Consider the following 22,352-nt stretch of genomic DNA (forward strand, 5'->3'; position numbering starts at 1 on the left):
ATTGCTGACATGCGCAGTCGTCACTGCCACCAGCTTTGTTGGGTTGCTACCTGCTAACGTGCTACTAACCTGCAAGTATTTCTTGCCTGTGACTGGCCACAGCAATGGACATCGACGCATTGTTGGAAGCGTTTCAAGGCAATGTTTGCAGTTGTTAAATGAGCTATTATTAGATTAATTTTTTCCTTTATGTTTGGTTTAATGCCCTGAGCAAAATGTCTCATGTTTGCTAACTACGTTATCTCGTAACTTAGCTTATCAACAACAACTAGCGTTTAGAAGAAGCATCTAGCGTCTCTGAATTCAGTCTCTGCATGATTTCACCATTTTAATGCTGTCTTCTGAATGCAAAAATTTCGTCTTCACACACTTTACACCTATTTATTTCCCCACGGACGCTTAGCGATTATGTAAACAGCTAGCTTGATAACGTCACAACATGCTGCTAACAATAAAATGCTAGCTAACTAACTTGTGGGAACTTTCCATATAGTTAACTGAGAACGGTTTGGGGATTTTATGAAGTTGCACTTAACATTTGGTCTTCTTTAACAAATGTATTTTCTCTTGATGCAGCAGTAAATATTTTAATTGATGTCACTTTACACTGTAATTTGGAGAAGCCTGAAACCAAACACTATCTTCTCTGGTTATTTTAAAAGTATTCACCTTTCATATTTAGTTCAGTGCAGCCGCATGCATTTGTTTTATTATCTTGGGGATCAGCGTTGTTTACTAGCTTGTTTTAAAGTTATTAAAGTTAAACTTTCTTTTTGTTCCTTAATGTTGGCTTTTGCAGATTTTGAGAAGAAAGGGAAGAAAGACACCTGTCCCCTATTGGAGCAATTTTTGTGTCATATTGCCAAGACGGGGCAACCGATGTGAGTACCATGGATACATGTCAAGAACGATGGCTACACCCATTAAATGTTACACAACTGCACTTAACAATTTTACACAACTTTTTTTGCCAAACAGAAATACTGACATCAGTTTGCCTGCAAATAAAATCAACAGTGCCCTAGCAGATTTGTTTAAAGCAAACTTGCATTGTCTTACAGGATCCCATGGTCACAGTTCAAAACATACTTCATGTTTAAATTGGAAAAAGTCATGGATGATTTTCATGTTGCAACACCAGAACAGAGAGGACCACATAATCCCAATGTAGAGTTTGTCCCATTTGAAGAAATGAAGAAGAGGATCTTAAAAATAGTGGATGGATACAATGGGTGAGTTGAGATTATAATGAGCAATGGTAAACAAATACTTAGTCACAACTTCAGTAGTGACTGAGTTTTAATCAGTAGTTTTTATTATTGGTATTCTTACATGCTGTCTGTTAAATCAAAACATAACCACAAAAACGTCTAGATATTGGAGCATGCATTTTATATAAAAAATGTACAAGGTTTACTCATATTTTATTCTGCTCACTGTGTGCTGCAGTGCGTTAATGTCTGTCTAACAGGGTGGGCAATATACCTTCATAAATTATATCACAATATTTTAAGAAATTCTGCAATAATAATATTTCTGATAGGGGAAAAAATGCTGAATTGCTGACTGAATCTTGCAGGCAGTGTGACTGCAGTGTGAATCTACTGAAACAAGATGCCAACAGCAGCCTTATAGTGCAATAGCAGTGACACAGTAGAATACCGAGTTTTTTCCCCTGGAAATTTTAATTAAAAGAATAAAAGGTATCTGGGAGGTTGCACAATATTGTGACATAAAAAATGAACAATGTTTTCTACCTGGGATGTAATCTTACTATCATATAGAGTGCAACTAGCGAGTGCTCCAGCAATGCTCGGTGGAGTCATTTGTTTACTTTTGGTTCTCACATCACCAACTGCGAGCGTCTCCTGCTTAGTAGCCTGGGTGTATTCAGCGGTGTCTTTGCCTCAAGTGGTGAAGCAGATCTATTGATTCCACCTTCAGTGAGAATAGTTTTCGTGCATATTTTGCAAAGTAACGTATTTAGTTGGAAGTAGCCTTTTTAGGTTCTAAAATCATTGCCTTGCTCTCAAATATCTGTATTTGAGCAATTGTTGTGTGCACTGGGAACACTTCTAACACTTTAAAACAAACTATATGAAGCGTTATGTTAATAAGCAATCTCACTAAATTATTTGCATCACAGCTTGTGATCATTTATGACTGTAGATACATGTAGATTATTCTTTTTCTCTCTTTTTTTGGCTGCATGTATTAAACTCTTACTTGCTTATGCTCATCATCATCTGTTCCCTGATCCTAAATATTTCTCTAACTTTACAGAATCCCATTCACCATTCAGCGTCTGTGTGAACTCCTTATGGACCCCAAGCGAAACTACACAGGAACAGACAAGTTTCTCAGGGGTTTGGAGAAGGTGAGCAATAAACCATATTATCTTAGTATTTGAACAAAAAGATAAACAATATTAGCATATCAGAATGTAAATGTACATTTCATGGCTTGAAAAAATAGCTTATATTTTTTCTCCTTTTCAGAATGTAATGGTGGTGAGCTGTATGTACCCCACATCAGAGTGAGTACATTGGCTGTTAAGATTCTGTTTCCTTTGCTCTTCTGTGTGCTGTATTTTTCTCAAGCTGCTTCTGTTGACAGTAATGGTCCCCTGAGATTTTATGCATTGTTATTGAGTCACACTTACAGCAGCCATTTAACAGCCAGTTGTTTTTTTGTGCCTTTCTACCTCTTTAAAGGAAAAATGGGGCATCCAGTATAAACAGAATGAATGGGGTGATGTTTCCTGGCAACTCTTCTCTGTATACAGACAGGTGGGTGCAAAATGTCAGTGACTGATTTATACAAATTTGAAATTGCTTCATAAACTGCTAGCAAGTGGGAAAATTTTAAAGCCAAATAACATAAGTAAAACCACAGTATAGTAAAGACAAAGCTATCTTGCCTGTCAGAAATAATAGTTTGTTCTTTTGGAGTAGAAATGTGAATGGGCCAGGCACACCAAAACCACTTAACAGACCAAAGCTGTCATTGCCAACATCACTTTCCACCAACGGGCTCCCTGATTGTCCAGTCAGCAAAGAACCAGAGCCAGCCACAGAGGGGGTGGAGGAGCAGTGCGTAAGGTAAATTGTTTGATCTGGTAATATGTCCTATCAAGAGTGTATTATACTCTTGACACACTACTACACTACACTAATTCCTGCTTTTTAGTTTTTTGTTAGTTGTTTTATATCTCCTCTGTAAAAACCTCCTTTTAAGGTTTTTACAGAGGAGAGATCACCTCTTGACCTCTCGTTTATAATTAGGTTTTGTCAAGACTCTGCCTTAAGAAAAAAACAAACAAAGAGCAACTCATTGGCTGGCATTTCAGTATATAATCTGTTTAACAGCTTTTACTGTGTTTGTTTCAGTGAAACCTCACTATCAGAAGGTGAGATGACACCAAATAGTGGGATAAAGAATAAACACCCAGAAGAAGAGGATTCTGATGGTGATAAGCAAGAGGTGAAGAGACTGAAATTTGATGAAACGGAGGAGAATGAAACAACAAATGAAAAAAATGAGTCGTCTTGTCATCAAGGGCCAGAGAGCTCGCCAGAGAGCTCGCCAGAGACACCAGAGTCTTCAAAGCACTCCTGTGGTCAAGAATACAAAAGTGGAACATCTTGTAACACACCTAGTGTATCGGACAATCATGGTATGTGTTCATGATCCTTATTTAGGCTATTTTATAACTTCTGACACTACAGTAATTGATAGTGTCTTCATAATAGTTGCATTCTTATAAGTCCAAATACACAGGGGCTTATATGTGTTGCAAAAAAGACAACATAGATCTTTTTAGTACAGATCTCTTGGATGATGTTATTTCTCTGTAGTAGAACATAAATACAAACTAACTAAAACCTAGTTAGCCTAAAGTTAAAGCAATATTTCTGTGCCTTTCAAACAGGCAAATGTTCTGAATAGTTTTGTGAAAATCTCTCACCTTATACCTTCTTAGCTTCTGATAAAGGTGCATTGATGTGTCTTCCCATATTGAAGTATTATTGCTCTCTGTGCCACTTCTTTAAAAAGGTTTATATTTTAGATCCACTTCACAGATTCTTGTTGAAATACTTATTTTGCCCACTTTACAACACTAGTCTTTAAATTGACATATTTAGCTGGATAGCCTACAAGTTAGTTGCCGCAGAATGTCACTTAAAACATCATGTTAAAATACCTTCTACTTTGCTTCCAGAGCCAAGCAGCACACAATCAGGACCCTCTGAGGTGGAAGAAGACTCATCTGAGGATACAGCTGACCACATTCTGAAGAGCGATAGCACTGTGGACGAATCTGAGCAGCCTGTTCCATCAGAGGAAAGTTTTGAGCCGGACAGTGGGGAAGGAAACAGCAGCGATGGAGATGACTTAAGCAGTGACAAGCAGATCCCCTCTTCCAGTAATTCACCAGACTTGTCAACAGAGGGCGTTGCTGGCATTTCAAACAGTGCAGAGACTGCAATAGAGCCTGGGGAACTTGACTAACTTCAAGGCCTGTCTGCCATCTGACTTTGTTTTTTCTTTTTTTACACTGTATGATACCACACCAAGGGTATATCTGTAGCACTGTGGACCTGTAAGGACCAAGAGTGATGTGAACCTCTAGATTCCTCACAGAAGGATCTTTTTGTCCTAATCAGTTTCAATTCTCAAGGCCACACATCACCTGGTCTTTAAACTGGAAGGCATGGATGTAAAAGAAGATTACGGAGACTGCCTTTTTCACTGTTGACTAAAAGTTTTTCTAATCCTTTTTCCTTGATTTTTATATCTGAACGTAATAATTTAACCCTAATAACTAATGTAACTGATGTACTCTGAATTTTCATTATTCATTCGGCATGTATTTCCATAAAGATATGTTTGATAGAGTTTGTTTTAGCCTAAGCACAGTTGTTTTGACTATCTCACTAATGAATGTGTCTCTCTTAAGGTGAACGAGGACACCTGCCATATAGAATGTGAAGCAATGCTTCACATATGTCTGTTTGCTTTTTCTATGAAGCACATACCGTAAATATATTTCTTATTAACATTATCTTGCACTTGTCAGCTTTGACCCCTTGAAGGATGTGGAAAATGTTATAGTTTTGGTTTTCATTCTATGAAGCCAGTATAAAACGGTATTGTAGTAACCAGTTTGGTTAGATAGAATATTGCTTTTGCTTAAGGGTAGCCATTTCTGCATCAAGCCCTGTAAACAGAATACAAGGTACTTTTACACTTTATGTATGTCATACCTTAGTTTACAGTCGTCACTTTTGATAATTAGGAATTTTTACAGTATGTATCAGTATGTAAATCAGTTTTTGTAGACTTGTAATAAATGTCCACTGCCTTCGTAAAACTGATCATCGCTGGAAACTGAAGGCTTGCGCTTGTATCATAGTATTCATGGAAAGCAATAAATGCTGAAATTTGAAGTGTACTTTGCCCAGCTGGTGTTAAGGGAGTTGCTTATCTGGGTTAATGTTAACACAATAATTGTGTCCAGGGAATTATTGTTTAGCTGCACTCAAAATGTTATGAGAATAGAAACATTTCCTGACATTATAAAATTTTAGCCCAGAGAAAAATATGAAATTATATGTACAGTTGTTGTCTGTATCACCTATCTGTTGATATCTAGCATTTTAGTCACACTTGTGAAATCGTTCCACTCAAACTTTCCGCTTTCAGCGATATATACGTCAATGTTAGCATAGTTTATTTATATGCTGGTGGTACACCATAACCTTAGCCAAAACATGAGTTTGATAGCATGCCTAGTGTTTTTCAACAGCCACATTTGGTGCAAATGGTTCAAATGTTTAATGTAAATGTCTACTCAGCTATTCAGAATGAAGCGACCCACTGCATTGAGGCATTTGGACTTGGTCACGAAGACTTGTTAAAGTTCTAAGCAAGTCTCAGAATAGGAAGAAAGGGTGATTTGACTGACTTTTGTTGCTAAACGGGCTGGTCTGAAACTGCTGATCTACTGGAATCTTCCCCTGCAGTCTTATAGTTTATAGAGAAAGGTATAAAAAAGAGAAAATAACCAGCTTGCAGCAGTTCTCTGTGACAAAATGCCCAGAGATCAGAGGAGAATGGCCAGGCTGTTTCTAGTTGAGTAACTCAGATACCCATTTCTTACAACAAGAACATCTCTGGGCAGATGGACTACAGCAGCAGAAGACTGTATCAGGTGCCACTCCTTTCAACTAAGAACAGGAAACTCAGGCTGCAATTCCCAAGGGCTCACCAAAATTAGAAACCAAGAGATAAAAAACAAAAAAAAGTGCTATGTATCAAAGGTTTAGACTGCTGGTGGTGGTGTAATGGGGCGAAGAATATTTTCTTAGCACACTTCAGACCCCTAAGCACCACACAGTCTACCTAATGGCTGCTTCCAGTAGGATGACACTTTTGAAACGTGTTGGAGCAAGAGATTCACATCACAGATAAGCAGCTGACAAATCTGCAGCAGCAGCGTGTCTGTATCATGTCAACATGGACCAAAATGTTGGAGGAATATTTCCAGCAACCTATTGAAGCTATTCCATGAAGAATTTAAGGCTGTTCTGACAGCAAATAGGGGAAAAACCTGGTACTAGCAAGGTGTAACTAATGTAGGTGTATGTTACATAACATGCTTGCCTGCTTCCTTTCTGAAAGCTTGCTTTTATTTTACTAAGCTAAAACTCTAGAAGTAACAATGTCATATATATATATAATACATTACAGAAAACTGCCAGGCATGGGTGTAGAAACGGGTGATCAGCACAGGTAAAAGCATTTGCACGATGACTGGATGAGGGGGAATATCTCTTGTGTAAGACAGGAGGTGTGAATCATTTTAATCGTGCGAGGATATCATCCAGTGACTCCCCAATGGCCTTGAAACCTCTAAGCTAAGATTATCACTATTCCTGCTGTCAGCACGTATTTTAGCCAGGAAGGAAATGGGCCAAGCCATGTTTTCACCTATAAACAAAAGATAAGATCCTGCTAACGCTGATGTTCTATTGAAAAAGTATTGCTGTTTCCAAGTCTGCTTTCTACTAAAAAAACAAACAAAACAAAACCAAAAGCCTGCTTGATGTTTGACCCTTTTCCAAAATAGAATTTCTATTTTGAGATATGAGGTGGATTTAAATGCACATCACTAGTGACAACAATTTTATTATAGACTAGAGTGGGCATTCATAGAGTAATCAGGGTACCAGTTAATTACCTGGCACCTGAAGGTCAGGGTTTCCAGGGATAACTAAAGGACTGAGCTGAGTGAATTATCAGACGGGTCAGGAGCTTTCTATTTTGGAATAGATTACCTATTAGCCCACAGGTAATACTTTATTTTAATGTGCTTGACCTTTTGTTTGATCATTCTATCAATCCATTTGATTTTTCCCTAAATTATATAACCTCAAAAACTAAAATTTGAATTCCAGCTCTGCTTTGTAAAGCCTTAAATCACTCGATTCAAAACTTTTATACACTATACAGACTTTAGGCCTTAGCTTACCTTTGGCATTTTATGCCTTAATGTAAACTTAAATCATATAATTAAATAATAATACATTTTAATTTGTGAAAATTGAATGAAATCAGAGATCCTTGAAACCCTTTTATGTCATTTCCCCCACAACTTTTACACACAGTATTGTTTTTCTTCTAGTTTAGTATAGGTACAAGCAGCAGCACAATCTTCTCATAATCTGACTGTGGACTAATTGAATTTGACAAGTGTTCATTTCTAATCCTTTATCATGTGATCCATAGCAGTCTGTGTCTCATCCTCACTTTCAGTAGGGATTTGCCACAATTGAGAGCCGAATAACAATTCAGCTTCTATGGACTTTCATGCCATATTGGTCAATTTATTTTTTGCTGATTTGCACAAACTTAGCCGCAGCCACTGGCTCTGTAACTGAGCACTTTTTTCATTTTGTAATGTAGGTGGAAGCTTAAAAAATGTAACCAGGTCAAACCAGGTTTGTGTAATGTAAGAAATAATATTTGTGATTTTCAGCAAGTATAAAAATATTACCAACATGGGTCAACGCCTGAGTGAAGAGAGTGACCAAGACAAGGAAATCGATGTGGCGGAGCTGCAGGAATGGTACAAAAAATTTGTTGTGGAATGCCCAAGTGGAACGCTGTTCATGCACGAGTTCAAGAGTTTTTTTGGTGTTACTCATAACAAGGAGGCTGCAGATTACATTGAAAACATGTTTCGAGCATTTGACAAAAACGGAGTAAGTACAAACTTCAGTTCTGTCTCATTTTAACATTGTTACCAAACTACACAGCAGGACAAGATATTAATACACATTTGATGATTTGGAAGGTTGCTTGTGCTGTTTCAGCTGATGCCCATTATCATTTTATCATTTGAAGGGCAGAAAACTCATTTGGAGCAATTTTGAGGGCTAACTTAATATGTTGGAGTAAAGAAAAATGTCATAAATGTTCATGTATCAATTTCACTGAGAATACTTTTTGGGTTTTCAGGGTATACACAGCAAGCAAACTGGATGTTTCAGCTTAGCTCTAGGAATAATGGATAATTTTCCCTATTCTCTGACAGGTTAAAGTCCACACTGAAGTAAACATTTAGGTTCTTAGTCACATCCTTGTATTCCTTCACAACATCTGAACCTTGTGTGCACACAGGACAACACCATTGATTTCTTGGAGTATGTGGCAGCTTTGAACTTAGTCCTTCGGGGAAAACTGGAGCATAAACTTAAATGGACATTCAAAATGTATGACAAAGATGGAAGCGGGTGCATCGACAAAACAGAGCTTCTAGAAATTGTGGAGGTAATATTTACTATTTTAAAGTCTCCATGCGTTATGCATAGTTGATATTATGCAGCTGAAGTGACTGACTAATGAACTTTAGTCAGTGAAGGAGTCACTGTAACATCTTTTCCTGTAACTCTCAGTCTATTTATCGGCTGAAGAAAGCCTGCCATGGAGAGCTGGATGAAGAATGTAATCTGCTGACCCCAGACCAAGTGGTTGACCGGATATTTGAGCTGGTTGATGAAAATGGGGATGGTGAGTGTTTGCAATGGTTTCTGACGGCTTAAAATGTTCCATGGATGATTTAAAATGTCTGTGTCAGGCAGCTGTGGCATTGTGAATGTAAAACTGTATGTATATCCATTATTGCTTGTTTATATTAAAAGGATAGGTGGGTGCAAGCTTTACAATGGTCATCTATCAGGAATGAAGAAATGTATACTAAGAATAACCCAAAGAATAACTGTCCTGCGTCACTTAGGGGAGCTCTCACTGGATGAGTTCATCGATGGAGCACGGAGGGACAAGTGGGTGATGAAGATGCTGCAGATGGATGTGAACCCCGGAGACTGGCTCAATGAGCGACGCCGTAGTGCGGACTTCTAGGGGGAAGCACAGACCGTCAGTCTGTCATGCACAATCCTGATGTGTAACTATTCATATTGTGATTTTGTGTATATTGCAGTTTATATGTATATAAAATAAAACACTGATACTGTCTGACTGCTAATGTGCTATATGCTGTTGTATCATATTTAGATACATGTCCACATCAGTGCTGAGATTTTCACAATATTTCATTTATTGCTGCGTATGATGATGTAGGTTTTGTTTGTCTGCCCTTGCTTTATTTTCTTATATGTAATAATATAAGCAAAAAAAAGAGTTATCCAATAAACATATTAATAAATCACAATAAATGTGAAATGTGAATTTCTTAAAATATAAAACACCAAATAAATTTAGGAGACCACAGGAAGTAGCCAACTTTTATTGATAGGCGTTGAATAAAAGACTTTTAAACACAAAAATTAGTGTATACTGTTAAAAATTGGGTTCTATTAAAGTATGCTTTGCAATTATTCTAATGGAAAAGTTAAATTATTCGTTTTGCATATTTATCTGACAAACCCTCACATTCCGAAGGTGTGATCGTCCACAAAGTCTCGCTATTTCTCGCGAGACGATATGTTACGTAGCAGCTTTTCATACTGCTCCAAACCAACTAACCTTCTGAGAACGGTGTTATATACGTAAGTTAAACAGCTTTCTGCAGTTAGCAGTTTGTAAATCATACAAGCGACTGTACTAGCGTACAGCGTACTGTGCAAACTAGCAAACAGGTCTTCCAGCAGAAATTGAATGTCGATACTTCCGTGTGTTTGTAGTGTGTGTTCAAGATACTTAACAGCAAATCAAATCGCCCTGCAAGTGCTTTACCCCCGCTTGTCAATGTCGTCCGAACCTCATATGTCGGCCAGCACCCACACAACTAAGGTAAACTTCAGTTTCTGGGGCTTCTCCGTCAAGACACCAGTGTTTACTGTATTTGTTATTCCGTCGTTATGCTTCACGACATTGTCTAATGCTGCCCCCTCCTGGTTAGCCTGCAGAACACAAGTGGAGGCTGAGTTATGTCACCGGGGACCTGTTCTCCTGCCCTGCGCATGAAGCTCTGGCCCACTGCATCAGTGAGGACATCCGTATGGGGGCAGGCATAGCTGTGGAATTCAGAAAGAGGTTTCAAGGGGTAACTGAGTTAAAAGAGCAAAGTGAGTCAACCCTTTTATTAAAGATTCATCAGGGATGAAGATGTCTTGTGATCATTTTGCCAGCATGGAGACAGTTTTTTTAAAAGGTTAAAAGCCTTTAACCTCCTCCTCACTGGCTTTCTTTTTGTAACAGCCTCGGTTAGGAGTTTTTTCTACACTGTCTGAGAGTACCACATTGTATCAATTTTGTCTGACTCTGTGTACACATTAACCCATATTCTTCCACACACATCCACTCTTACAGAAAGTCAGGGTAGTATCGTATGACAAATGTGTAAATGTGACTTTGTATTTGTATCCTGTTGGGCGTGCCACTCACCAGCGACTGACAGGTGCTCGCTCTCTTGTGTAACCTCCGAAAACTGAGCAAACACCCATCTGCACTTGACCGGATGAATTCTTTTCATAAACTGTCTCCTCACAAGTTACAAACTGGACTAACATGCTGACTCGTTTGGAAACATTCTCTTATGTTTCAAAAATAACTTGCTGAACTTTGTTTCTGAGAACAATTGAAGTGAGGAATAGGTTGAATAATTTTGCCTTAACATGTGAAAGTTTTGGGGAGTTTTCAGAGGCGACGTTGGACCTGATGCCTCTAATTTTGCATAAAGAAGCTTAGCCCACAACTTTATTCGCATGAATAGCAGCCAACTTGGTGCAGGGTCTCTCTAAACACAACACGAAGATACTCGAATGCTTTGCAAGGCACTGACAGATCATGTGGACGCTTCAGTCTGGAAGCTTTATTTTTGGTTATAAAAGGATATTAACAACAGATTCAAACAGTGTCTCTGAATAGAAAGATAGCAGTACAGTCATACAATCACGGATGAGCTGTGATGGTGTAACACTGACTTGAAACGAACACGTGTTGCTCTTTTGTTTTTGTTTTTCCATATTAATTGTTAAAAATGGCACGGCAGATTCAAAAGGCCAAGAGTTCCCTTAACAGTTTTTCTCTAAAATGTTTGTGTCAAACAAGGCCTAGTATTACATCAAATGCCTTGGCAGATTAGAGGGAGGATGTGTTTGAACAGGATAGTGCCCAGACACTTTGTGCCACAGCAATGACACATGAGTTTTTGCTTTTGGATTTGTTTGGTTCTCAGGCTAGTAAACTTTTTGATAAACAACTCTACTTTCTAACTTTTTTTTTTTTTGTGTGTGTCCTCTGGTGTGTTAGTGAGGGTCTAGGGATTTATGAATCATTTTTTTTATCAAGCCTTGTTCTAATGTGGATATTATATTTCTTTCTGTCTTTCTATTCTTTATAATCCAAACAGAAAAAGTGACAGGACAGTGTGCCGTACTGAAAAGTGATGGACGCTTTGTCTACTATCTGGTACACATGTTGATTAAAATTCACTAGATGTACACTTTTAGACAAATCGAGAGATTTTATTCAAAAGCTGTTGTGGTTAGTGCAATGAAATGTTGTTTTTCTATTACTTTATTGTAGATCACAAAGAAAAAGGCAAGCCAGAAACCCACCTATGACAGCCTGAGACAGAGCCTGGAGGACATGAGGTCACATTGCCTGAAGAACCAAGTATCAAGAATATCGATGCCTCGGTTTGTATAATGTCTTTTGTGACCCTTAATTGAGAGAAATAATAATAAATAAATTCATTTTAAAATCAACTAATTGTGGCATTTATTAAGTTGCTGTGGTGGTTAAATTCTTGATCTATTTCTCTGACAGTATCGGCTGTGGCCTGGATCGACTCAAGTGGACAAGCGTGTCAGAGATACTGGATCAGGTCTTCAAACACACAGACATCTCCATCACAGTTTACAGTCTTCCTCAGAAAGAAGAGACCACAGTGATGAAGGAAAACAGACGCAGATGATTCATGGAAATGTTGATTATTGAAATGCTGATGTACTTTTGTATATGAAGCCAAGGGGATTTTTTTGGGGATTTTTTTGGAGTTGGAAACATGTTATTTTCTCTGTTGAAGGAAAATAAAGCTTTCTTTTTATAAAAGAACCCACATAAGCTCATACCCAACTGGTAGTGGTATTATTATAGAACCTTTTTGTAATGACTGTTGGGACTATTTCCAAAATATTTTAATCTTTGTTCATCACTAAATTAAGATGAACCCGGATGAACTCAGTTTAATATCTCATATGGTGTGTTTTATACCACGGGATTGAGTATAAAGCGTCAGTTATCTCTTTATCTCCCCCTTCTTTCATTAAGCATTTACATTGCTGGTTGAGCAAACAGTGCCTTTCTCTGTGGTCATCATATAACTTCTGGAGTGCTCATCATGGCCACTGCAAATGCTCAAGGTATTGTATGCTTCTTTATTGATCTGCTGGGGTATTGTGCTTTAATGCAGCCGAGGAACAATGGACCAGATGTGAGTGAAAGAGAGCAGGGAATTTGACACCACAAAGTCAATCCTGCACATCCATTTTCTCCAGTATGGGAAAGCCTTTTAACGCATGATGAAATTCAAGTGGAAAGGGGAGAGGTAATGACATACATTTTCCATTCAAGATATTTTATTGCAATCTCTAAAGGGGGCTTCGTCTAACTGCGATGATATTCACTTCAGGTGCTGGTAATTATCGCGAACGTCAGTAGTGGCGAGACTGCTTGAACAGTGTGCTGCCTGCTAGCCTCCTATTCTCCTTTGGGGCACTTTCAATAATTCATGAAGAAAAGGCATTAACCGCTGTGCACACTGCGGCTGGCTGCCCATTTCCTCCCATATATCCAGGCTGGCTGGGAGACTTTGGTATCACTGCAACCAGCCTCCGCTCTCTTCCTCCTCCTCCCTTCCCATCCCCCTTCCTGCCTGGGAATTAGACTCCACACTGCAGCAGAGCCACCTAGCTGTGCTGCAGTGAGCACAGGGAAATCTCCCTTCATCTGACCTGCTGTCACAGTCAACGTGCTGCCGGTGTTGGACAGTGCAGCGAAATCTGTTCTCACCCCACCTTATAGCCCCCTTGTCTCTTTGTTCCCATGCAACGTCTGCTTGTCCCACTGCAGTACACTGGCTCGCCTACACTGCTCTCCCTCATTCCCATTCCCCCCCCCCCCCCCCCCCCACACACACAAACACTGATAAACTCTCCCCATCCTCGTCCCTTTTTTTCTTTGCTCAATGCGTATGAAATTGCAGAGCTCAGCATTCTTTTCCACAGGCACTTAGGGAAAAAAAGGAAAGAAAAAAAGAGAGATGAGCTGGGCGGGAGGGCTTCTGGTGCACCACATAACTGGCTCCCTTCCAATTAAAGAGGAGAGCTTATGTTATTGAAGAGCAGCTTAGCCAATCAGGAAGCAGTGCAGGCAAAGACAGCAGGAAAAAAGCAGCAGAGCGGCTGAGCAAGAGAAAGAAAAAAAAAACTGCAGTGTGTGAGTGTGTGTAGTTTTTATCCCTCCCCTGAGCAGATCTTTATCAATTTGGGTACTCCAGTCTTGGGGTGCATTTGAATGGGAGTCTGTGTGTGTGTGTGTCAGAGTTTACAGAGTAAAGGTGTGTCTACACTGCTATGTTAGACTCCTGACTTATTCATTCTGAAATTGGAAATAAAAGAAAGTAAGAAGAGATTGATTATTTCTCTCTCTATCTCAAAGTGTCTGGGAATCTGCAGAGAAGGGGGAAGAACTCCGTGTCCAGGAGAGAGCAACCTGCACAAAAGGTAAGCAGCTGCATTCTCCTTCTGCAAGCATGCCTGATTATTTCACTTCTGAAGTTGTGTTCTGTGTTCACTGTTAGTGAGTCTACTTATTCTTTTCCTTGTTTTAGTTCTTCACACACAGTTCCCTTTTAAATGCATACATGGATCTCTGTTTGTTTCCATTTCTTTTTTGCATAATATTTGATGAAAACGTAGAAGGAGAGAGAAAGAGGGAGGGGGAAGGTTAGTGTGGGACTCCCTGATGCTCCTAGGCAAGTTTCTGTGCACACGGTTCTCTAGTGCTGCAGTATCCCATTACATCCCTGTGCAGAGCTGCCTCAGCATCCAGACAGTGCCAGGATGAAGCAACCCAAACCAGCTACCAGCTTCCCAAATTTGCTCTCACAGTTTCACCTCGTTTTCACCTATCCCGGTTTGGGATAAGTGAAGTTTTGCTACTTATATTGTGAATAGGTACACTGTGATAAGCTTAGTGTGGTAAAAAGACTACGTCAGCCCATTATAATTTTATCCTGCACGCTCTCGTTGTGTACTCTGGGTGTCAGTGGGGTTGCTTAGATAACAGTTTGAATTGGCTCTGATAGTGTTTGAGACCGGCGATTAGTTTTTGTTTGGTCTAAGCCTGCAGCAAAAGTAGGCTCTCTGATTGGCTGAACTGACTAAAGTGTACTAAAGAAACACAAAAAGATAGAAATAATATTATGAATTATTATTATTATTGTTAAAAATTAGCTCAAACAACAAAGGATAGTAAGTTGACGTACAGTTAATGGGGTTATTCATAATTATATGTTTTTATATTAATGATTTCATTCTTTTATTTAAGAGAAATTGCAGTAATTTAGTATATCCTCCTTTCTGTTCTGTATATCTGACCTTGATCATTTCTGAATGAAGATGTGATGTTGTCCAGCAGTGGGCACTATATGTTTTCTCTGCTGAAAATGTCTGTGAACACTGGCCTGCTGCAGAGCAGGGAAAAATAATAGATGGACTTAACGTGTTGTGTATGAGGATGCTGAAAATACTGGATGAGCAATTTTTTGTGTTTTCATATTAGTTAAAAGTGAAGCTCGTACCTTGTACTCTGATAGTAGCTATAAGCATGAGACATACATCTAAACCTGATCATAATGTAGATTTGTGTTTCAAGTTTTCAAGACTTTCTTATGTACAGGGGTACAAAGAGGGTTGGGAAGAAAATGTAATCTGTTTCAGCACCATGGACAGTGCACATAGCAGGGACCTTTTGCAAGCGCTTCCTTTATAAAGTTTGAAGCAAACCAATGTTTAGTGAAGGCTAATGGGCATTCCTAATTATGTGTGGTTAGCTGATGTAATACCCTGCCTGTTTAAATTTTCTAAATTGTTATATGACGTTTGCAGTGGCTGTGTGGCTTTGCTTCTTCATTATTCATACACCTCTCTTCTTCTAGAACACAGTTTACCTTAAGAAGAGCTGTGTTTTTGTGAAGGAACTGAAAAGTGGCTTCTTCACAGTTTCATTTTGAAAAGAAAATACACACACAAAAAAGAAAAAAAAATGTTTTGGCTGGCCTTGTCTACCTGTATTATTGCTGTATGCTCTAGGTGGGAGTGTCAGCACTGAGATTTTGTTCAGCCTTCCTTCCATCAAACCGACTGCAGCAGCAAGATATTTCAAGCTTGACAAATGGGTTTTACATGGACTTATTGAGTGATCACCCAAAATCCAAATGACAATGTTATTAAAAGAGAAACAACACATCGTTCCAGTTAACAGTGGCTAGCAATTAATTATGTTTTCTACACATCGCTTGCAAAAAAAATGAAAATTACATGCAATGACTTTTCTTCATACGGCTCTGACACCTGCTGTGACACAAAGCTTTGTTTTATGAAGCGACCACAAAAGTGTCTCTGCAGGATGCTGCTGCCAGACTGTAAAACTCATTCAGGAAGTGATGATCAGAAACCTCTGCTCTTTAATGGGAAATAGATATGAAACCCCTCACCATTCCAAGAAGTAGACAGCATCTTGAAGATAAATGCAGAGTGTGGGAGATGGAGGAGGGTTAAGCTTTTGCTGTTAGATGGAATGTAGATGGAATGAGTCACACCAAAAACATTTGCGGTCATATTCTTGTATTTATTTGTGTAAGCGCTTTGAAAGAGGTTTCTTGTTTCATAATCAAATTGCCTGCAAGGTTTATCTCGATAACTTTGTAAACACTGCATGTAAGTCATTAGCGTAACTGTTTCTAACAGTTGTGAAGTTTCTGGGGGAAGGGACCAGCTGCTGGGCTTGTCATTGCTCATCCTCCAAGCGTGACATCCTCTGTCCCATGCTGTGCGGCATGGGCGTTTAGTGTGCCCCTGTAAATGATGGTGGAGGCAACATAGCGGAGCAACAACGGCTGTCACTGTACATTTAGCAACAATCTCAAAACTGCCCATCTCAGGATAAGAAGAGGTGCTGTAAAAACTCACCAGGCTATTTTGTTGAGATTGTTCAGATGCAAATAGAGGATGCTGCAGATGTTTTAGCCGAGCAGTCTCTCTTGGGGATGCTATAATGACACCTTGATAAACACAGCAAGTGGTGCCAATGACATTGCGTGTATGTGTACTTGTACTGCTAATATAGAGATGTAAATTATAGTTATTCTACTCCATTTGGAGAAAAAATGGAAGTCTGGAATAATGGGGTTAGAAGCAGGCTAAGATAACTCTCCAGGTAAAGGTTATTTGATGTATATATGTATTAGTCTTATAGATGTGCATGTCTATGTGCATGTGAGAAACAGAGGGTAGGGTAGTTTAAAAGAACAATATAAGAGACAGCAAGGGAAATATCGATTGCAGTCAACCATAGGAGTGTTGAGAGAAGCAGGCAGGAAAAGCACATAACGAATCTGAAGAGAAGAGATGAGGGAAGACAAATGATACAACCATTGGCCAGAGAGGGGTAGAGAGATAGAGTAAGAGATTGAGAGATTGTCAGAGGCAGAGCAAGAATGGAAGAGAGTGGGTGTGCATAGCAGAGCTACGAGCACTGCAGTACATTGCAGTGCCCAGCCCCCGCTGTGTTCTCTGTTCACCATCCGGTTCCATGCACTGAAAAGACCCCTGCAGCAGCAGCAGAGCGGCACAGCATAGAGGGCTGCCTGCTGGAGAACGGCAACCTGAGAAAATGCTGTTCACTCTTCGGTGTTCATTCTTGAAGTCTAGTGATGCACGTATTTTTAAAGAGCGACGGAAACATGGTGAACGTGACAAAACAGCCGACCTGCTCCTGCTAGCGCATTGCCTTGTAGACAGAGGGAGTAGTCAATTCACAGTCAGTCCCTGGATTATGTAAGCATATAGCACATTCACTTTGCTGGGTACTGACTAAATGATCCCACCTTCTCTGGCCATGTTTTCCTCATTAGGAACATCTGCCTCACTGTTTGTTTTTGTTCAAGAGCTAGCATCTTTGCACACAGAGGAGAGCAATTTATTTAAATGGCAAGTATAGGGAAGCAAGCCAAATCAAACTTTAAATATCTGGCGTTTGCATGCCTTTGGCTTCATATTTTTTTGATGAAGGCATGTGTGGCAGATATGAAGTAACAGTCCCACAAACAACTACCAAGACCTTCACTTGATGTGGGCTCAAAAACAAAAACCCAAAACAAAACACTCCTTAGTCAGTTTAATGTCAGGCAGAGTACAGTATGCATAAATAACTTAAACTGTAGCCTCACACTTCAGTTCTGTAGGATTAATTATTCAGCTTTTGGCCAGGCAAGTAATACTCTCTCACTGTCACTCTCAAACACATGCACGTGCACACATGCAAACACATGCATGCAAATGTAAAATGAATCTTAATCACGTGAAAAGCTCTAGGAAACAAAAGAGAAGCTTGTTTCTGCTTCCATAAACAGTTGCAACGTTTCCATCCCACTGCCTGCCTGGGGGATGGTTGGCTGGAGTGTGAGAGCTTCCCCCATTCTACGCTTTCTGGTTTTCTTCTACTTTGCTGATGTGGCTGATTCAGATTGCGTAGTGTGGACTCTCTCTGCTTCCTGTGACACAACGTGATTTTGCTCAGGAGTGGTTGAGTCAATTACACCTTGCCAGACAGGTGTTTGAGCTGTTAAGTGTGTTTCCTCGCCACATCAGACTGTGTTTGCTTCTGATTTGCACTGAAAAATCAGCACTAGGCTTTGGAAATGACACAATATAAATATGAGCTGCTTGTGAGTCACACTGCAACTAAAGATAGTAATACAACTCGCAATCATTATAAATGTACCCATTAACATCAGATGCTTACTCTATTGCTGGATTGAAACATTTCTTTCATGAGGCCATCCGGTACAAAAGATCAAAACGGTGGTTTAGAAATCGATTGTTCAACCTACTTATGTTTCACACATTTAATCATTTCAGTTTTTAATATGAAGTCTGACAAAGGGAAGAGAGAATTGCTTCTGCCCTGTCTAAGTGTCTATATTCACAGAAGGAAAATGTTGTCTTTGACTAGGGAGCATTGAGAACATAGTTTTGAAGAGAAAAAGAGAGAAACACTCATTTGTGGGTTGGTTGTGACAGAGACAGAGAGTGGGAGAAAGCAGTGGAGTATTGTAGTGTGGGTGAGCTGCAGTAGGGATTTGGAGTGCTGCATTGAGCTGCATAATTAATGTTAAGAGGGTGGAGCTAAAGGCAGAGATAACGTCCCATGAAGAGCAAGTCGGCGTAACACTGCCGATACAGAAATAGCCCCTTTTGTATAGGTGGAGTCACTCTTTAAGAGGCACAGACAGACCAGTATGGAAGTGATATCCTGATGGAAAACCAAGTGGGAACACTCAGTCTTTTAGTCCAGCTCCATGTCCCTGTCCCATCTGCTCCCCTGGCCCTCAAAGCCAATCATTCTTCACTGAGCTGCGTCCCACAGCCAAATGTCTCAATGCTGGCTGCACTGCTCTGTTAATCATCCAATTTGTAGAAAAACACCTTCCTATATGACACATCTGGTGTAGCTCTTATCTGCTCTGTTTGAATGGGACACTGAGGAAGGAGGAGGAGTTGCTTTAATTTCCATATTAAGTCATCATCTTTACAGATTCTGTGTTGTGGGCTTTTTTCTTTTTAACATGGTGAGATTGTGTTGACATTTTTGCAGGAAACCTGCTGTTTTTAGCCTCTTTGTATTCAGAGACATCCTCTATTCTTCTCTCCGTAGTTTTATTTTTAAACACAGCTTCCCTGCATTAGAATCATCTGCCTGTTCAACCATTTAATCACTTCACATAGACACGGGATCTTCATTTACATTAATGTACATGCAATATGAAGGTTTACTAGGTACTTATAGACTTAATGAATGTCTATGGAGGCATACATTTAATGCATTCTAAAGTCTGTGAACATATTGTGCATATGACTTTGTAGAATCTGTAGGAAGGGAAATATTTTTTATGGCAGAAACCTTCTGGTTTCTAATGTTGTTCTCTTGTAGTTGCATGAATATAAATCAGCCAACTACTACTACTCTTTGGGGGTACGAAAGAGGGATTGTATTTGCTAAAATACTTTGCCTTTTGTATCCTTTTTGTTTTCTTTTATGTGTGCAACCAACAGATGAACACAGGAGTCATGGCCTGGATATCTATAGGTTATACCAGAAACCATAAAAAGCTGACTGTTGCCCCCAAGGGCTAAGTAAGCACACTGCTCGATGGATTCCCTGATTGAATAACCTCAGGCTTTGACATGTATAAATACGTTAGTCTTGGGTGCTGTCAGAGGTTAGGAACCTGTTTAGATTCACTCTATTCAGGAGGCTGTTTACTGACCAGATCTATATCACACTCTGCTTGCACCCAAACCTCATCATCACTGCAGATATTCTGAGTTCTTGGCAACTATTCTGCTGAAGCATTCCCAGCCGTTATGGCCTCACTGCTTTAAAGTAAATCTTTACAGTCTTGTAAAATAAATATAAAAGTGTCCTCTGTATTGCCCATATGTTGTATTTTATATCCTTTTTGATTTTCTGCTCATAATAGTGACACTCTTTTTTGAAGTGCGCCTGCTAAAAGCTACTCTGGAGATCTGTCCTTGTCAAGAGGGTTAAGGGATTGCACAGAGACATTTGAAATGCATCCCCTGAGCTCCAGCCTCTCTATATACATTTAGGAAGCTGGTACTAACAACAGTTTCATTCTAGAGTCAGAAAATAACACTAAAATTACAACCCTGACAATATCTGGTGCAAGTGCAGCCTTTGAATTGAAATTAATTCAATTGAACTTTGAATATAGAAACTAGAGAAAGGTACAAGACTATTCACATCACTGCAATAACAGTATTGCTTTGGAGCCATGATTTGATCTGCCCAAATAATGACAGTGGATATTGTAAATGTCTGTCAACAGTTGTCTTTATGGTAACACACCCCCAGGGTCTGTGTGTGTTTAAAATACAGTTTTAAGGGCTTTGTGTGTATTTTCATCTATATTTTTTCATCTGAGCCTACTCCAAAAGGCATTTGGCAGCACAATCTGAAGTTTTTCTCTCTCTTTTTCTTTTGCTCCTCAGAGAAACAACACAAAGCCTCATTAAATATATTTTTCTGGCCCCTGAAATCTTAGAAATGAAGAGACATTTTCTGTTTTCTTTCCCTTTCCATTCCCACGGGGTTTTGCAGTGGGAGAGCCGAGTTGCCATTTCTCAGTGTTGCCAAGTGAAGATCTGCCCATCTGACATGCAGAACGCTCGGAGCGGTGCAAACATCAACAGAAAATCTTAAAAAAAGATTTTTTTTGTTCCTCTTTAAAATAATCCCAAGCTTTGAAATTCTACCAAGTCTGAAATGTCTTGAAATGAATTTAGACCGCTGGCTGCTGTGAAGAGTTTTATAATTTTGTTGTTCCATGTAACCTGCAAGGTTGTGTGATCTGTTTGTTTACAAATCAGGTGTACAAGAATTTGTGTTTTTCATTAGAGGAATACTGAAATATAATCAGTCAGAGAGAGAAAGAAGGAAAGAGAATATTTTAGCTGCGTGAGTAGGTGCTCAGCATGAGAGCTGCTTCTTTCTCTTTGAGGCCAGCATGCAGGCGAAGGACACAGAATACAGAATCAAAAATCCATGTGTGTATTGCTACGCGTACCTATTGGTTAGAGTAGGCGATAAGAAAGAATAATACGCTTAAAAAATGAAAGCAAGAACATGTTTTACTTGTCATATTATCATGTGTATTTTACATGAATATATGCATTTTAATTTCTGTACAGCATACATGTGCCATTATATAATTTATAGATGATCACTGTGTATCAAAAGAAAACAATACAGAATGTATTGCACTATGAAAATATAATCAATACCCACACACGTTGATCCCACACACCTTCAGTAATGTTGAGGTCCAGATTCTGGGAAGGTCAGTCCATGACTGTACCTTCTATGCATGCAGGCTTTTACTGTATTAGCAGCGGTGTGTTTGGGATCAATGCCATGCTGAAAAATGAAGCCGTTACCATGCCAACACTTTTCCAGATGTAATGATAAGTGGATCAAAATGTGAATGTACTTTTCTGCAATTATTATTTGATCAATTTTTGATAAGATCCCCAACCCCACTGACTGACATGCAGCCCCAAACCATGACAGAGCCTCCACCGTGTTTCACAGATAGCTGTAGACACTCATCGTTATCCCTCTTTCCCGATCTCCTCTGTACATTGATGATGATTTAAACATTTTACATTTAGATTCATCACTCCATAAGACATGTTATGACTGATATTAAGACCAGTCCCTGTGTTGTTTGGCATACTTCCATCTCTCTCCCCCCTATTTCGCTTTCTTAAGAATGGCATCTTCACAGCCACCCTTCCATTGAGAACATTTCTGATTAACTTTGCTGGAGTCTTCAGATAATAGCTTTGCTTTGCAACAGGCTGCTAGTAACAAAAGTGCATACAAACATGCAGGCATTTTATGTGTACACAAAACACAGCTTCTTCTCATGAGTTAGGTACATTGTTTTTTTATCCTTGAGTGAGTCGTTGGTTGGTGTCAATTGTCTTAAAATACTCTGAACATGATCAGGTACA

At 39.3% G+C, this 22,352-nt stretch overlaps 4 protein-coding genes across 9 annotated transcripts in view; all 4 read left to right on the top strand.

Annotated features, from left to right (window-relative positions):
• Positions 1-5,488, top strand: LOC134618699 (serine/threonine-protein phosphatase 4 regulatory subunit 2-A-like). The gene is made up of 9 exons (XM_063464216.1): positions 1-138; positions 800-881; positions 1,062-1,232; positions 2,284-2,377; positions 2,499-2,536; positions 2,715-2,789; positions 2,955-3,101; positions 3,390-3,676; positions 4,223-5,488. The coding sequence occupies exons 1-9, from the start codon at positions 105-107 to the stop codon at positions 4,510-4,512; spliced, it is 1,218 nt and encodes a 405-aa protein (XP_063320286.1). The 5' UTR covers positions 1-104; the 3' UTR covers positions 4,513-5,488.
• Positions 5,489-7,801: 2,313 nt separating this feature from the next.
• On the top strand, positions 7,802-10,592 carry guca1b (guanylate cyclase activator 1B). The gene is made up of 4 exons (XM_063463985.1): positions 7,802-8,267; positions 8,686-8,835; positions 8,961-9,075; positions 9,302-10,592. The coding sequence occupies exons 1-4, from the start codon at positions 8,064-8,066 to the stop codon at positions 9,424-9,426; spliced, it is 594 nt and encodes a 197-aa protein (XP_063320055.1). The 5' UTR covers positions 7,802-8,063; the 3' UTR covers positions 9,427-10,592.
• Positions 10,006-12,558, top strand: oard1 (O-acyl-ADP-ribose deacylase 1). Its single transcript, XM_063463984.1, has 6 exons — positions 10,006-10,073; positions 10,209-10,317; positions 10,427-10,592; positions 11,879-11,937; positions 12,055-12,167; positions 12,298-12,558. The coding sequence occupies exons 1-6, from the start codon at positions 10,009-10,011 to the stop codon at positions 12,443-12,445; spliced, it is 660 nt and encodes a 219-aa protein (XP_063320054.1). The 5' UTR covers positions 10,006-10,008; the 3' UTR covers positions 12,446-12,558.
• A 318-nt stretch (positions 12,559-12,876) lies between these two features.
• The window catches only part of LOC134619537 (synaptotagmin-2-like), a 68,286-nt gene continuing 58,810 nt past the window's right edge, over positions 12,877-22,352 (top strand). For 3 of the 6 annotated variants that reach the window (XM_063465410.1, XM_063465417.1, XM_063465415.1), the window contains exons 1-2: positions 13,975-14,089; positions 14,191-14,255. The gene's annotated coding sequence lies outside the window, so the exon portion shown is untranslated. The other 3 variants (XM_063465413.1, XM_063465412.1, XM_063465416.1) reach the window with 3 other exon arrangements.

This window comes from Pelmatolapia mariae, linkage group LG20 (genome assembly GCF_036321145.2).
Source record: "Pelmatolapia mariae isolate MD_Pm_ZW linkage group LG20, Pm_UMD_F_2, whole genome shotgun sequence".
NCBI classification, from domain to species: domain Eukaryota; kingdom Metazoa; phylum Chordata; class Actinopteri; order Cichliformes; family Cichlidae; genus Pelmatolapia; species Pelmatolapia mariae.

Coding starts and splice junctions, on each gene's coding strand:
- oard1 (XM_063463984.1), top strand. CDS start 10,009: ATGTTACGTAGCAGCTTTTCATACTGCTCCAAACCAACTAACCTTCTG. Junction 10,074..10,208: donor CTGAGAACGGTGTTATATAC/GTAAGTTAAACA, acceptor GTGTGTTTGTAG/TGTGTGTTCAAGATACTTAA. Junction 12,168..12,297: donor TCAAGAATATCGATGCCTCG/GTTTGTATAATG, acceptor TTTCTCTGACAG/TATCGGCTGTGGCCTGGATC.
- LOC134618699 (XM_063464216.1), top strand. CDS start 105: ATGGACATCGACGCATTGTTGGAAGCGTTTCAAG. Junction 2,537..2,714: donor TGTATGTACCCCACATCAGA/GTGAGTACATTG, acceptor ACCTCTTTAAAG/GAAAAATGGGGCATCCAGTA. Junction 3,102..3,389: donor GTGGAGGAGCAGTGCGTAAG/GTAAATTGTTTG, acceptor TGTTTGTTTCAG/TGAAACCTCACTATCAGAAG.
- guca1b (XM_063463985.1), top strand. CDS start 8,064: ATGGGTCAACGCCTGAGTGAAGAGAGTGACCAAGACAAGGAAATCGAT. Junction 8,836..8,960: donor AGCTTCTAGAAATTGTGGAG/GTAATATTTACT, acceptor TGTAACTCTCAG/TCTATTTATCGGCTGAAGAA. Junction 9,076..9,301: donor GGTTGATGAAAATGGGGATG/GTGAGTGTTTGC, acceptor TGCGTCACTTAG/GGGAGCTCTCACTGGATGAG.